The sequence below is a fragment of the Anomaloglossus baeobatrachus genome, chromosome 9, assembly GCF_048569485.1.
Source record: "Anomaloglossus baeobatrachus isolate aAnoBae1 chromosome 9, aAnoBae1.hap1, whole genome shotgun sequence".
NCBI lineage: Eukaryota > Metazoa > Chordata > Amphibia > Anura > Aromobatidae > Anomaloglossus > Anomaloglossus baeobatrachus.
Window position 1 is genome coordinate 13,979,821 of NC_134361.1, and position 17,311 is coordinate 13,997,131.

The window sequence follows — 17,311 nt, forward strand, 5'->3', positions numbered from 1 at the left end:
ATCTCTGAGTACAGATAATATGGTAGACTCCTGCAGTCCTATTTAACACATTTCTCTGACACGCTTCTACCCCCGTCGCGCTTCTGTCCCGCTTCTGTCCCCGTCGCGCTTCTGTCCCCGTCGCGCTTCTCTCCCCGTCGCGCTTCTCTCCCCGTCGCGCTTCTGTCCCGCTTCTCTCCCCGTCGCGCTTCTGTCCCCGTCGCGCTTCTGTCCCCGTCGCGCTCCTATCCTTCTCCTGTACATTATACGCCGCCTCGATAGTGATCGCAGAAAACTGAAAGCTCCTGAATGTGTCTTATTACAAATTCTTAATTGATAAAATGATAAAACAATTCCGGATCCTTCATTAAATTACGAACAGATTTCAAAAGTCAAACAAAAAAAGTTTTAATACTGAATCTTAGCAAGAACATCTTAACAAAGTTATACTTTAACTTAATATAGTACAACAGCGAATCCTCCCGCGGAGCCGGCGCCGCGCTCCTCGTCTCCACCACGGCGGCTCCGCGCTCCGCTGGTCTTCTTCATTCATTTCCTTTTTGTCAAAATTTTTACAGTATTTTGTTTCTGTCTTTTTTAAAAAAAAAATGTACACACATTTCTGTCCACAACGTCCTGTCCGCTGAGCGTCCGCTCCGGCACACGAGGCTCCGCAGAGACACACAATGTTCTGTGATCGGGGAGACCAAATCCAGCCACCGGGAGCCAGAAAAGATTGGGTCGAATAATCCAACATTTCTGTGCTTTAGCCAAAAAAAGGAAAAATAAACTAAATATAAACAAAAAAATAAATAATGACATAAAATCTGGTGGTTGTGGAGGGAGTTACGCAAGTCTACGATGTGTCTCTTGCTCCAATGTTGGGGGCCGTGATCTGCCGCCCTCGTGTGCGGAGCCTCGCGGGAACCTCTCCTCCTCGTCACCTGCCGGAGCAGTTGTTGATGCAGCAACTGCGGGAACAGCTCAGAAAAGTCCGTCCGCCTTTCATGCTTTTTGTTTTTCACCATCTTTCCTTCCATACCAAAGGCAGCGAAAGTTGGAAAAGTTTCCTCCGGTGGGCCGCGGGCTCCCAGATGGCGTCCTCGCCCTCAGTACATGATCGGAGGCTTTATATACGTCCTGTTTTCTGTAAATAGAAAAGATAAACTTATAAATTTACATTTTTACTAAAAAATATTACAGTAAATTTTGCAATAAAGGCAACTTTTTGCTCAATATTCATAGTGACACTTGCTGCACGTGTTGTTCTGCATTGTTGCATTCGCTGCTGCAGTCTTTGCCCGGCCGTTTCCGCGATGATTGATGCGCCATTTACACTAAAGGGTTGAGGCATCAGTAGATGAATATGTCACCTATTATTAAATAGCCAAATAGTAATAAAATATCATTATATTAATTATATTAAAATATTATTAACAAACAGTAACAATGAGTGCACTAGGAAAAAAGTGCCTCAAACCAGCGGGAGGGGGACAAATACACCATATCCTTTAGTATACTGGTGGTCCATATAAATGTATTATAGATGATATACCAATAAAATCATAAAGATATATATAAATAGACAAACAACCAACATGTTCCCCAGCTTCTGGAATGGCGCCAGAGACCCGACGCACGTTTCGGCGTGGATGCCTTCGTCAGGATACCAATGTCCCTTGATGAAGGCATCCATGCCGAAACGCGCGTCGGATCTCTGGCGCCATTCCAGCAGCAGGGGAACATGTAAACAGGTTGGTTGTTTGTCTTTCACATATACCAATAAAATCATAAAGAGATTATATATATATATATATATATATATATATATATATACAGTTAGGTCCAGAAATATTTGGACAGTGACACAAGTTTTGTTATTTTAGCTGTTTACAAAAACATGTTCAGAAATACAATTCTATATATAATATGGGCTGAAAGTGCACACTCCCAGCTGCAATATGAGAGTTTTCACATCCAAATCGGAGAAAGGGTTTAGGAATCATAGCTCTGTAATGCATAGCCTCCTCTTTTTCAAGGGACCAAAAGTAATTGGACAAGGGACTCTAAGGGCTGCAATTAACTCTGAAGGCGTTTCCCTCGTTAACCTGTAATCAATGAAGTAGTTAAAAGGTCTGGGGTTGATTACAGGTGTGTGGTTTTGCATTTGGAAGCTGTTGCTGTGACCAGACAACATGCGGTCTAAGGAACTCTCAATTGAGGTGAAGCAGAACATCCTGAGGCTGAAAAAAAAGAAAAAATCCATCAGAGAGATAGCAGACATGCTTGGAGTAGCAAAATCAACAGTCGGGTACATTCTGAGAAAAAAAGGAATTGACTGGTGAGCTTGGGAACTCAAAAAGGCCTGGGCGTCCACGGATGACAACAGTGGTGGATGATCGCCGCATACTTTCTTTGGTGAAGAAGAACCCGTTCACAACATCAACTGAAGTCCAGAACACTCTCAGTGAAGTAGGTGTATCTGTCTCTAAGTCAACAGTAAAGAGAAGACTCCATGAAAGTAAATACAAAGGGTTCACATCTAGATGCAAACCATTCATCAATTCCAAAAATAGACAGGCCAGAGTTACATTTGCTGAAAAACACCTCATGAAGCCAGCTCAGTTCTGGAAAAGTATTCTATGGACAGATGAGACCAAGATCAACCTGTACCAGAATGATGGGAAGAAAAAAGACTGGAGAAGAAAGGGAACGGCACATGATCCAAGGCACACCACATCCTCTGTAAAACATGGTGGAGGCAACGTGATGGCATGGGCATGCATGGCTTTCAATGGCACTGGGTCACTTGTGTTTATTGATGACATAACAGCAGACAAGAGTAGCCGGATGAATTCTGAAGTGTACCGGGATATACTTTCAGCCCAGATTCAGCCAAATGCCGCAAAGTTGATCGGATGGCGCTTCATAGTACAGATGGACAATGACCCCAAGCATACAGCCAAAGCTACCCAGGAGTTCATGAGTGCAAAAAAGTGGAACATTCTGCAATGGCCAAGTCAATCACCAGATCTTAACCCAATTGAGCATGCATTTCACTTGCTCAAATCCAGACTTAAGACGGAAAGACCCACAAACAAGCAAGACCTGAAGGCTGCGGCTGTAAAGGCCTGGCAAAGCATTAAGAAGGAGGAAACCCAGCGTTTGGTGATGTCCATGGGTTCCAGACTTAAGGCAGTGATTGCCTCCAAAGGATTCGCAACAAAATATTGAAAATAAAAATATTTTGTTTGGGTTTGGTTTATTTGTCCAATTACTTTTGACCTCCTAAAATGTGGAGTGTTTGTAAAGAAATGTGACAATTCCTACAATTTCTATCAGATATTTTTGTTCAAACCTTCAAATTAAACGTTACAATCTGCACTTGAATTCTGTTGTAGAGGTTTCATTTCAAATCCAATGTGGTGGCATGCAGAGCCCAACTCGCCAAAATTGTGTCACTGTCCAAAGATTTCTGGACCTAACTGTATATATATAAAATGTGTGTGTGTGAAAGACAAACAACCAACCTGTCTATATGTTCCCCAGCCACTGGAATGGCACCAGAGACCTGACGCGCGTTTCGGCGTGGATGCCTTCGTTAGGCCGCCAAAACATGCGTCAGGTCTCTGGCGCCATTCCAGCGGCTGGGGAATATGCAGACAGGTTGGTTGTTTGTCTTTCACACATATATCTTTATGATTTTATCACACATATATATATCTTTATGATTTTATTGGTATATCTTCTATAATATATTTATATGGACCTCCAGTATACTAAAGAATATAGTATATTTGTCCCCCTCCCACTGGTTTGAGGCACTTTTTTCCTAGTGCATTCATTGTTACGGTTTGTTAATAAATTTTAATATATTTAATAAAATGATATTTTATTACTATTTGCTTTTTAATTATTTCTTTTTTGGTTTGAGATTGTCTTTTGATCATAAAGCCTGTTACACACTACTATAAATTGGGAAAAGTAATTATTTTGTTATAGTATTTACTTTTTGATACATTGTTATTTTCCTTGATTGGCTGAAAGTTTTTCCCAAGATCAATGAGGTTAGACAAGGGAGGAAGGTAAATTACAAATTGTATCCAGGCTCCGGTCACTGACGGGTTAATGTTCGGTGCAAAACTCCAGAAGTAAGAAGCAAGGCGTCCGCAGTAAATCTGTTATGAGGGGGCATTAAATATTTTACAGGCAGGAGCGGCACCGGCACCGGCCTCGGGTCATGCAATATTCAGGGACACTGTGCGGCTCATCGCTACACAATTACTATACAGTCAGGTAACATGAATCACACAACGCCACGTCTGTAAACCCAGAAAGCACGCGCTAATGGCGCACATACACACAGGCGCGGCGCACACAAGCCTGCCCATACAGTGCAGACATACAGGTCACAGACGCGTACACATCCTACTCCTATTATACAACATACAGGTACACAGTCATACACGTCCAACACCTACTATACAAAGATACAGGCACACACACTCATACACATCCTACACCTACTATACAAAGATACAGGCACACACACTCATACACATCCTACACCTACTATACAAAGATACAGGCACACACACTCATACACATCCTACACCTACTATACAAAGATACAGGCACACACACTCATACACATCCTACACCTACTATACAAAGATACAGGCACACACACTCATACACATCCTACACCTACTATACAAAGATACAGGCACACAGCACTCCTACACGTTCTACACCTATTATACAAAATACAGGTACACACAGATTCATACATGTCCAACACCTATTATACAAAATACAGGTACACAGTCATACACCTCCTACACCTACTATACAAAGCAGGGCTGTGGAGTTGGAGTTGGAGCTCATTTTGGTGGAGTCGGAGTCGGTATAAAATGCTCCGACTCCTAAAATATATAATAAATTGGGGACAGTCGTGCAATGCAGAATGTGCTGAATATTTTACTAAATAATAACATTTAGTATAATGCTTATATTTAAGTGAAAAATGTATTGTACAATGTGAACATCAGACATTTAATCATTTTTATGATACAATAATCAAGATATTTAGATAGAACATAAAATATAGTTATTGGATACAACTTTAGAACACAACTTACTAATAAATTGTAAATATGTAATACACTATGTAAATAAATACATATATATATACACACACACAAGATATATATGTAATCTATATTACATAGTGTATTACATATTTACAATTTATTCGTTTTTTGTGTTCTAAGGTTGTATCCAATAAATATATTTTATGTTCTATCCAAATATCTTGATTACTGTATCAGAAAAATGATTAAATGTCTGGTGTTCACATACACATGTTCATGTATTACAATACATTTTTCACCTAACTATAAGCAATATATGTAGGAGTCGGAGTTGGAGTCGAAGGTTTGGTTTACCGACTCCAAAGCCCTGGTACAAAGATACAGGCACACACACTCATACATGTCCTACACCTGCTATACAAAAATACAGGTACACAGTCATACATCTCCTACACTTATTATACAAAATACAGGTACACACACTCGTACACTTCCTAAACCTACTGTACAAAATACAGGTACACAGTCAAACACATCCTCCACCTAGTATACAAAAATACAGGCACACACACACACACACACACACATGTACATGTCCTATACCTACTATAAAAAATACAGGTACACAGTCGTACACATCCTACACCTATTATACAAAAATACAGGTACACACATAGTTGTATATGTCCTGCACCTACTATAAATATAAAAGGTACACAGTCGTATCCTACACCTACTATACAAAGATACAGGCACACACACTCCTACATGTCCTATACCTCTTACAAGAATACATGTACACCCTCTTACACGCCCTACATTCGGGGCTGGAGCCGCAGCCCGACCCTCAGACCTGATATTCAGAATCAATCCTGAGAGGACATTTATATTTTTTTCTTGATCCCCTTTTTGGAGACTTTGTTGCAGCTCCTAATAATCTCACCGGTTATCCAGAGCTTTATTGTAGCGTCATGTAATCAATCCATTTCCTGGGCTGCCTAATGCACTCTAGTGCTCTCTGTTATCAGGACAGATAACAGGGGCAGCGTCCCTATATCTGCGGTGCTATCAGTGTTAATGTGCCGATAATGCGGTGCGGCCCCCACATCTCGGCGGACGGTCCCCGGTGTCGCTGATCCTGCGAGCGCTGTCACATTGTAATTTCAGCTGTGTTGGGTGTAATATGAGTGATTTATCATTCAGCTCGCGCTGTCAGGAGTCGAGTCGTAGATAAAGCCAAAACATCTGGAAGCACAAACAAAGGAGCGCAGCGGCTGCATGTTAATCCGGAGCCGGCCAGCGCGCTTCATTAGGGCCAGGAAACCGCTAATTAGCAGCTGTGAGGCAGCGGGACCGCGCACGCGGTATACGACAGCCCCGGGTGCCCTGTACAGTGCACGGTCTGGCAGCATTATACCGCCAAGTGTTAACCAGAACATCAAGATTGCAAATGATCAAGTCATCACCAGTTTACAGACTGTACTATTCCCAGAGCTGCACGGTAGATGCCTCAGAGCTGAAATCCCCCAGCATTCCCTGCTCGTTCAGAGTACAGGAGGGATAAGATACACAATCTGGGCAATGTCATTTGGATACATTCAGAATGCAATTGCTGCTTACAGCTGAGGATTTGCTACTTTGTGACCAATTGATACATTGTAACAAAAGATCCAGACAGACATCTGCAGCTGCATTTACATGTAGAGGATTGTCTGAGCGGGACACATTGTAACGAGGCCCTCAGCTGTGCCAGCGGGCGCTGGTGGACGGTTGTATCTGCCCTGTGACACACTATACGGCTCACGCTGATTTTCGGTGGCGTCCACACAACATTGATTTTGTGTATATTGATGCAATTTTGGCTTAATGATGCGTTTTTGTTACTGCGCTGTGTGACCGCGGCCGTGACCTTCAGGGGCGATTACAGGGGGCGCCGTCTCCCTGATATTTGGGCGACGCTCCCCCCCCGCCGTGACCTTCGGGGGCGATTACAGGGGGCGCCGTCTCCCTGGATTCCTGATATTTGGGCGCCGCTCCCCCCCGCAGTGACATTCAGAGGCGATTACAGGGGGCGCCGTCTCCCTGATATTTGGGCGACGCTCCCCCCCCCCCCGCCGTGACCTTTGGGGGCGATTACAGGGGGCGCCGTCTCCCTGGATTCCTGATATTTGGGCGCCGCTCCCCCCCCCCGCAGTGACATTCAGAGGCGATTACAGGGGGCGCCGTCTCCCTGGATTCCTGATATTTGGGCGCCGACCCCCCCCCCCGCCCCCCCCCCCACCGTCTCTCCTATAAAGTGATTGCTGATTAATACTTCATGTGAAAGGTACAACATGAAACCCTAAATAATAAAGTAACAATCGCGGAGAATCATTAATTCATCAGAGGAGTAAACAAAGCGCTGACATTTCTCTATAATTTATAAGGAAAAGATGGAAAAAGTTGGAATAATTCATTATTTAGGGTTTCCATGTAGAGACATCTCCTGATTTCCACATTCTGTACTGACATCTGCTGTGTAGGTCAGGACCGCCGCGCAGGAGACGCCACGGCGTACGGGGCCGACATAGCCACTAAGTATGTGCTGAAATACCCTCTGCTTCTCTGTAACCTTCAATCCAAGGGCTACCAAAAATTACCACTTATCTGCTTAAACACTCTGCGCTGCTGAGAACCTGCACATTACTATCTACCTCACACTCCTCCTGAAATACTCTGTGCTGCTGAATGGACTTGATTCTTGCACAATGACGTCAGATAAGATTAGCAGTCATTGTGGCAGATTTCAGTCTCCTGAAATACTCTGTGCTGTCCAGGACATTATGCTTTCCATTATGTAATTAATAGTCTGTGTCCTCCTATAAGATGAGCACTCTCCTCTCCTGAAATACTCTGTGCTGCTGGGACCTGCTCCTTCCTTTATGTATCTCTGTGTCCTCCTATAAGATCAGTGTCCTCTCCTGAAATACTCTGTGCTGCTGGGTCCTGCTCTTTCTTCTATGTATCTCTGTGATCTTCTATAAGATCAGCGCTCTCCTCTCCTGAAATACTCTGTGCTGCTGGGACCTGCTCCTTCCTCTATGTATCTCTGTGACCTATGAGATCAGCGCTCTCCTCTCCTGAAATACTCTGTGCTGCTAGGACCTGCTCCTTCCTCTATGTATCTCTGTGACCTCCTATAAGATCAGTGCTCTCCTCTCCTGAAATACTCTGTGCTGCTGGGACCTGCTCCTTCCTCTGTATCTCTGTGACCTCCTATAAGATCAGCGCTCTCCTCTCCTGAAATACTCTGTGCTGCTGGGTCCTGCTCCTTCCTCTATGTATCTCTGTGACCTCCTATAAGATCAGTGTCCTCTCCTCCTGAAATACTCTGTGCTGCTGGGACCTGCTTCTTCCTCTGTATCTCTGTGACCTCCTATAAGATCAGTGTCCTCTCCTCCTGAAATACTCTGTGCTGCTGGGTCCTGCTCCTTCCTCTGTATCTCTGTGACCTCCTATAAGATCAGTGCTCTCCTCTCCTGAAATACTCTGTGCTACTGGGACCTGCTCCTTCCTCTGTATCTCTGTGACCTCCTATAAGATCAGCGCTCTCCTCTCCTGAAATACTCTGTGCTGCTGGGACCTGCTTCTTCCTCTGTATCTCTGTGACCTCCTATAAGATCAGCGCTCTCCTCTCCTGAAATACTCTGTGCTGCTGGGACCTGCTTCTTCCTCTGTATCTCTGTGACCTCCTATAAGATCAGCGCTCTCCTCTCCTGAAATACTCTGTGCTGCTGGGACCTGCTTCTTCCTCTGTATCTCTGTGACCTCCTATAAGATCAGTGTCCTCTCCTCCTGAAATACTCTGTGCTGCTGGGTCCTGCTCCTTCCTCTGTATCTCTGTGACCTCCTATAAGATCAGTGCTCTCCTCTCCTGAAATACTCTGTGCTGCTGGGACCTGCTCCTTCCTCTGTATCTCTGTGACCTCCTATAAGATCAGCGCTCTCCTCTCCTGAAATACTCTGTGCTGCTGGGTCCTGCTCCTTCCTCTGTATCTCTGTGACCTCCTATAAGATCAGCGCTCTCCTCTCCTGAAATACTCTGTGCTGCTGGGTCCTGCTCCTTCCACCATCTGTCACTATGGAGCGGACTCTGCCCTGAATCCGATGATCTCTGCGCAGGTTCTTCTATCGCTTTCTCGCGGGTGGGAAAGGCGCCCTCCGTCTGGATACCCGGCACCGGCAGCCTAAATCCTCCGGGGCACAGGAGACCACTTAGCCGATCGGCAGCTTTATGGCGTTCCAGCGCTGCGCGTGCGGAGATTTGTCCGCGTCTCTGCGCAGTAACGGCCTCCTTTATTGGGTTTTTTGCTCTAATCAAATATTCATTTCTGTGGGTTTCGTTCCATTAAAGGGCGCATTATACAAAGGTGAGCAAAACGGGAGATTTAGGAGGACGCTTATTCCGGATCTCTGGGGGTAATATCCACTATATAAAACCAGTATAAATGATATTGTGTAACAGTAAAATCTGCTGATGGCCCCCGGGTGCCGGCTCGCCCGCTTTACAGCCGCCGCCGAGATGCATGACTGGCTTATTAAGCAACATATCTGGAAAGGATTTTACACCGAGTAAAGATCTCACAAATTCTCCGAGAGCTGAAAATCCTTCAATAATAGGAATTCTCCCTCAGGACGCAGAGTTTACAGCCGAAGATGCAGCTAAATCACCGCGCGCTGCAGAAAGAGAGAAGATGGAGAATCCGAGCGCCATCAATCTCAATGCTGAGCTGCTGCTCCAATGTGTCATGGAAGCTTAACGCTGAGATGTGGCACCAGGATCGGTGGAGATGGTGAGGAGGTCCAGGCCCTGAGACGGTGAGGAGATCACGGTCCTGAAGCGGTGAGGAGATCACGGTCCTGAGGCGGTGAGGAGGTCACGGTCCTGAGACGGTGAGGAGGTCAAGGCCCTGAGACGGTGAGGAGGTCCTGGCCCTGAGACGCTGAGGAGGTCCATGCCCTGAGATGGTGAGGAGGTCCAGGCCCTGAGACGGCGAGGAGGTCCAGGCCCTGAGACGGCGAGGAGGTCCCGGCCCTGAGACGGTGAGGAGGTCCAGGCCCTGAGACGGTGAGGAGGTCCAGGCCCTGAGACGGTGAGGAGGTCCATGCCCTGAGACGGTGAGGAGGTCCAGGCCCTGAGACGGCGAGGAGGTCCAGGCCCTGAGACGGCGAGGAGGTCCAGCCCCTGAGACGGCGAGGAGGTCCAGGCCCTGAGACGGCGAGGAGGTCCAGGCCCTGAGACGGTGTGGAGGTTCCTTTCCTGAGACGGTGAGGAGGTCCCGGCCCTGTGAAGGCGAGGAGGTCCCGACCCTGTGAAGGCGAGGAGGTCCCGGCCCTGTGAAGGCGAGGAGGTCCCGGCCCTGTGAAGGCGAGGAGGTCCCGGCCCTGTGAAGGCGAGGAGGTCCCGGCCCTGTGAAGGCGAGGAGGTCCCGGCCCTGTGAAGGCGAGGAGGTCCCGGCCCTGAGAAGACGAGAAGGTCTCGACCCTGAGAAGATAAGAAGGTCCCGGTCCTGAGAAGACGAGAAAGTCCCGGCCCTGAGAAGACGAGGAGGTCCCGGCCCTGAGAAGGTGAGAAGGTCCCTTTCCTGGTGAAGAAGACCTGGTCCTAAGACAGTGAGAAGGCCCGGTTGTCAGAAGATGAGGCGGTTCCAGCCCTCAGAAGGTGAAGTGGTCCCTGTCCTCAGGTTGTGAACAGGTCCCTTTCCTGATGCAGTCAGGAGGACCCGGTCCTGAGACAGTGAGTAGATCCTGGTGCAAAATCATAGTGTATGGCTTCAGAACCAAGATGGAGGTGACGGAGGCATTCAGCAGTGATTGTGCCTCTGTTATATTGCTATAAATTACAACCAACACCTGCCCTTTAGGAAGCAGACACAGCTCCTGAGCCCGCGCCATACACCAGGACCATGATGTACCTGTATACAACCTCTGGCAAAAATTCTGGACTCCCCTGGCTCAGAGGATGTTCATTCAGTTGTTTAGTTTTGCGCCATGTGTGTGATCTGCTTTTATTAAACCAAACTAAAGTCATTTCAAATGGAAACTTTCTGGCTTTAAGAAACACAAAAAAAATTTCATGAAAGCACAATGTGCAGCCAGTAATGGTGACTTTTCAAGACCAAACAGAGGGAAAAATTCTGGAATCACTCAATTATGAGGAAAAAAATATGGAATCATGAAAAACAAAGAAACAAAAGAACCCTCCAATCTATCACTAGTATTTTGTGGCACCACCTCTGGCTTTTATAACAGCTTGCCGTCTCTGAGGCATGGACTTAATGAGTGACAAACAGTCTCTTCATCAATTTGGCTCCAACTTACTCTGATTGCTGTTGCAGATTTTCTTCAACTTCCACCAAAGATTTTCAATTGGATTGAGATACGGACTATTTGCAGGCCCTGTCATTGACCTTATGTGTCTTCTTTCAATGAATGTTTTCACAGTTTTTGCTCTATGGCAGGATGCATTATCATCTTAATAAATGATTTCATAATCCCCAAATATGCTTTCGATTGATGAGATAAGAAAAGTGTCCAAAATGTCAATGTAAACTTGGGAATTTATTGAAGTTGTAATGACAGCCATCACCCCAGTACCTTACCTGACATACAGCCCCATATCATCAATGACTGTGGAAATTTACATGTTTTCTTCAGGCAGTCATCTTTATAAATCTCATTGGAACGACACCAAACAAAAGTTCCAGCATCATCACCTTGCCCATTGCAGATTCGCAATTCATCACTGGATATGACTTTCATCCAGTCACCCACAATCCACGATTGCTTTTCCTTAGCCCATTGTAACCTTTTTTTCTGTTTAGGTGTTAGTGATGGCTTTTGTTTAGTTTTTCTGTATGTAAATCCCATTTCCTTTAGGCGGTTTCTTACAGTTCGGTCACAGACATTGACTCCAGTTTCCTCCCATTCGTTCCTCATTTGTTTTGTTGTGCATTTCCTGTTTTGGAGACATATTGCTTTAAGTTTCCTGTCTTGACGCTCTGATGTCTTCCTTGGTCTTCCAGTATGTTTGCCTTTAACAACCTTCCCATGTTGTTTGTATTTGGTCCAGATTTTAGACACAGCTGACTGTGAACAACCAACATTTTCTGCAACATTGCGTGATGATTTACCCTCTTTTAAGAGTTTGATAATCCTCTCCTTTGTTTCAATTGACATCTCTTGTGCTGATTCATGTCGGTATACTTGGTGTAGCAGTTCTCCATGGTGTGATCACTCCTTTTTAGATGCAGACGACTGAGCAGATCTTATTTGATGCAGGTGTTAGTTTTGGGAATGAAAATTTACAAGGTGATTCCATAATTTTTTCCTCATAATTGAGTGATTCCATCATTTTTCCCCTGTTTGGTCTTGAAAAGTCACCGTTACTGGCTGCACATTATGTTTTTATGATATTTTTTAGTGTTTCTTAAAGCCAGAAAGTTGACATTTGGAAGGAATTTAGTTTTGTTCCGTCAGTAAACAACTGAATGAACATCCTCAGAGCCAGGTGAGTGCATCATTTTTGACGGGTTGTAGTAGGGAGCGTGAAGGGGAAATCTGTTTATTTTTTTCTTTGTTACAATGGATCACTGCAGGTTGTTAAAAGGGTTTTTTCATGATGTTAAATCAGTAAGTTTGCAAAGAGGTTGTAAAAACAAGCAGGTTTACAATTTAATTCTTATTAAAAGTCCTCTCCATTCTCGAGACTGAAGGGATTTCCAGGTTCATAGTTTACAGTTTGTGATTAGGTTACCAGCCGCATATGCAGTCATCAGTGGTGGATGATTTTGTAAGCAGGGAGCGCAGCACTTACAAACTCTTGAAAACCACTGGATCCGGCCATCATCAGTGTCCTCGGACGCTGCCTGTGCTAAAAGCCCGGAAGATCGCAGTTTGAAGCAGCAGCTCAGCAATGCCGCCGATCCGATCTGTCAATCATCAGGAGCGCACCGTCCCCTGAGCAGGAAGCCGGTAGGCAGAGGAGCGGTGCGCTCCTGCACAGAGGATCATGGGAAGCCTTTAAGCTCCTAAATTGTGTACACAATTGTATCAAGCTGTCAATTTTGAGAATGTGAGGTCAGGACCAATGTTGAGCTTGTTTCTTGCAGCTGATAATTTTCTACAATTTCATCTAGAGGAGGAAATACTGTATGAGCTTAAAAGCCGGCTACGAGGAGGTGCTGCAGCTAAGAGAACCGTTACTGACCCCTCCGCTCCAGCGCTGCCGATCTGGTGCTGCCGCGCTGTTCTTGCAGGGATGGCGCAATCTTCACATGACCACTGCAGCCAATCACTGGCCTCGGCGGTGACGGGTCGATGTGTGATCAATGCAAAACCAGTGAGGACCACCTTACTATGTAAGTACCTCCGATCTTCTGACCTCCACGGTCACCGCTCTGAGCTCCGTTCCTCGTAGCGATGGCTGAGCACAGACATCAGATAAACGCTGCTCAATAATTCACCGTGACGGCGCTGGTGGCGGAGGCGCTGACTGCAGAGCACGATCTGCAGGCGTCCGTCTCTCCGGAGCGCTGTACTCACACGAATCCATTATGTGGAGAAGATGTAGACGAGGCCTTAAACGTGTTCCCAACAGCGGCTCCAGTAACGTGCGCGGATCTCATATCATCAGAACACGAGCGGAGACAAGCGGCGGCGTCTGCTTATTCTGCAGAAAGGGATGGAAGAGGGGCGCATAATACATCCTGGTTACATTGGCTAACCCCTGCAGCGCTCCCTGCCCTACTATTCACCAGGATGCCATAGGCTAGGTGAGGCCAGCACCCCGGAGTACACCTGATATACTGCGGACTGAAGGCTCAGAAAAGCGCCCTATGGCTGTGAGGAGGTATCTGGACACTGTACGGCACCATTTATCTGGACACTGTATGCCATTATTTATCTGGACACTGTACGGCACCATTTATCTGGACACTGTATGCCATTATTTATCTGGACACTGTACATCATTATTTATCTGGATCCTGTACGGCACCATTTATCTGGATCCTGTACGGCACCATTTATCTGGACACTGTACGGCACCATTTATCTGGATCCTGTACGGCACCATTTATCTGGACACTGTACGGCACCATTTATCTGGATCCTGTACGGCACCATTTATCTGGATCCTGTACGGCACCATTTATCTGGACACTGTACGGCACCATTTATCTGGACACTGTACGGCACCATTTATCTGGACACTGTACGGCACCATTTATCTGGACACTGTACGGCACCATTTATCTGGACACTGTACGGGACCATTTATCTGGACACTGTACGGCACCATTTATCTGGGCAGTGTGGAAATATCTGGGCACTAAATGGCACCATTTATTTGGACAGTTTGTGGCAATATCTGAGCACTGTATGGCACCATTTATCTGGATACCGAAGGGCACCATTTATCTGGGCAGCGTGTGGCAATATCTAGGCGAGAGCTCGCAATGTATTTGTATAATCATCCCAGTGGCTGTGAAAATGCAACTCCCAGCAGGCCAGGTGATAGCCAACAAGACTGATAACAGTAAAACAGGTTGTGTTATTCAAGAAATGACAATGAGGTCCGTGCCCTCCAATTGCTGCAGGGTCCAGAGCTGCTCTATTGGATTGAGCACGTGCTGCATTCTGCGCTGCGTGGATCCATACGGATCACATATTACAGATCTCCAGCTAATGGCTCCTCTAGGACACATACTTGGGAGTTTTGCTAGCATCTCTTTGCGCTCCTCAGGGCCTCCAGCTTTGTTCCTGGCTCTTCGTGCTCGTCACGGTCTCCATGTTTTGCTCCTGGCTCTTCGCGCTCGTCAGGACCTCCAGCTTTACTCCTGGCTCTTCGTGCTCGTCAGGGTTTCCATGTTTTGCTCCTGGCTCTTCGCGCTCGTCAGTACCTCCAGCTTTACTCCCGGCTCTTCGTGCTCATCAGGGTTTCCATGTTTTGCTCCTGGCTCTTCGCGCTCATCAGGGCCTCCAGCTTTGCTCCCGGCTCTTCATGCTCGTTAGGGTCTCCATGTTTTGCTTCCGGCTCTTCGCGCTCGTCAGGGTCTCCATGTTTTGCTCCCGGCTCTTTGCGCTCGTCAGGGTCTCCATGTTTTGCTCCCGGCTCTTCGCGCTCATCAGGGCCTCCAGCTTTGCTGCCAGCTCTTCGCGTTTGTCAGGACCTCCAGCTTTGTCCCGGCTCTTTGTGCTCGTCAGGGTTTCCATGTTTTGCTCCTGGCTCTTCGCGCTAATCAGGGCCTCCAGCTTTGCCCCCGGCTCTTCGCGCTCGTCAGGGTCTCCATGTTTTGCTCCCGGCTCTTTGCGCTCATCAGTGCCTCCAGCTTTGCTCTCGACTCTTCGCGCTCGTCAGGTTCTCCAGTTTTGTTTCAGTCTCTTCCCGCTCGTCAGGGCCTCCAGCTTTGCTCCCGGCTCTTCGTACTTATCAGGGCCTCCAGCTTTGCTCCCGGCTCTTCGCGTTCATCAGGGCCTCCAGCTTTGCTCCCGGCTCTTTGCGCTCGTCAGGGCCTCCATGCTTTGCTACAGACTCTTAACGCTCGTCAGGGCCTCCAGCTTTGCTCCTGGCTCTTCGCTCTCGTCAGGGACTCCAGCTTTGCTCCCTGCTCTTCGCTCTCGTCAGGGCCTCCAGCATTGCTCCCGGCTCTTCGCGTTCATCAGGGCCTCCAGCTTTGCTCCCGGCTCTTCGCGCTCGTCAGGGCCTACAGCTTTGCTCCTGGCTCTTCCCGCTCGTCAGGGCCTCCAGCTTTGCTCCCTGCTCTTCGTACTCGTCAGGGCCTCCAGCTTTGCTCCCGGCTCTTCGTGCTCATCAGGGCCTCCAGCTTTGCTCCTGGCTCTTCGCTCTCGTCAGGGACTCCAGCTTTGCTCCCTGCTCTTCGCTCTCGTCAGGGCCTCCAGCATTGCTCCCGGCTCTTCGCGTTCATCAGGGCCTCCAGCTTTGCTCCCGGCTCTTCGCGCTCGTCAGGGCCTACAGCTTTGCTCCTGGCTCTTCCCGCTCGTCAGGGCCTCCAGCTTTGCTCCCTGCTCTTCGTACTCGTCAGGGCCTCCAGCTTTTTTCCTGGCTCTTCGCGCTCGTCAGGGCCTCCAGCTTTGCTCCTGGCTCTTCGCGCTCGTCATGGCCTCCAGCTTTGCTCCTGGCTCTTCCCGCTCGTCAGGGCCTCCAGCTTTGCTCCTGGCTCTTCGCGCTCGTCAGGGCCTCCAGCTTTGCTCCCGGCTCTTCGCGCTCGTCAGGGCCTCCAGCTTTGCTCCTGGCTCTTCGCGCTCGTCAGGGCCTCCAGCTTTGCTCCCGGCTCTTCGCGCTCGTCAGGGCCTCCAGCTTTGCTCCTGGCTCTTCGCGCTCGTCAGGGCCTCCAGCTTTGCTCCCTGCTCTTCGCTCTCGTCAGGGCCTCCAGCTTTGCTCCCGGCTCTTCGCGCTCGTCAGGGCCTCCAGCTTTGCTCCTGGCTCTTCGCGCTCGTCAGGGCCTCCAGCTTTGCTCCTGGCTCTTCCCGCTCGTCAGGGCCTCCAGCTTTGCTCCTGGCTCTTCCCGCTCGTCAGGGCCTCCAGCTTTGCTCCTGGCTCTTCCCGCTCGTCAGGGCCTCCAGCTTTGCTCCTGGCTCTTCCCGCTCGTCAGGGCCTCCATGTTTCTACACTTTATGTTGGATGCAGATTGCGCCAATAAAACAAAACCAAAACTTAACTAAAAGGTAGAACAGGCGAGGAAAAAAAAAAAAGAGAAACGAGAAGGAAACTCTCGCCGCGATCATAAAAGGAAGTTATTTTGTGTTCAGCAGTTCATGTTACTGCTGTTCATACTAATTAATTAAAGGAGCTGTTCCACTAATGTGCAAACAGGGAATCGCGGAAACTGAACGGGCTTTTAGGGCTCGGAGAGAAGTTCAGTCAATCCGGGCGCGAGCAATCAAATGTAATGAATTCACTTGTCAGTGCTAAGCTTGCAAAAACGCCGAAGTTTGACTGGGGAGTAAAAGGTTTATAATTAGATTTCCAATAGGATAATAACTAAATGGCAGCGAGCAGTAAAGAGAAAATATTACGCTCCGGCTAATGGCTGCGTTCGCTCAGCCCGCTGCAAGAGGCGCTCATTTAATTTGCTTTTGCCAGCAAAAAAAATTAAAAAAAGGGAAAAAAAGGAAAAAAAAAAAAAAAAAAAAGTATTTTGCAGCTCCGTCAATTGTGCCTCAATGTCATTTCCAAA

The 17,311-nt window shown here is 47.4% G+C and overlaps 1 protein-coding gene across 1 annotated transcript in view; it reads right to left on the bottom strand.

Moving 5' to 3' along the window:
• Positions 1-362: 362 nt before the first annotated feature.
• DACH2 (dachshund family transcription factor 2) overlaps positions 363-17,311 on the bottom strand; it is a 393,174-nt gene continuing 376,225 nt past the window's right edge. The window contains exon 12 of the mRNA XM_075323069.1: positions 363-1,126. Within this exon, the coding sequence (XP_075179184.1) occupies positions 1,089-1,126 (38 nt within the window). The 3' untranslated portion in view covers positions 363-1,088. The remainder of the gene's footprint in view (positions 1,127-17,311) is intronic.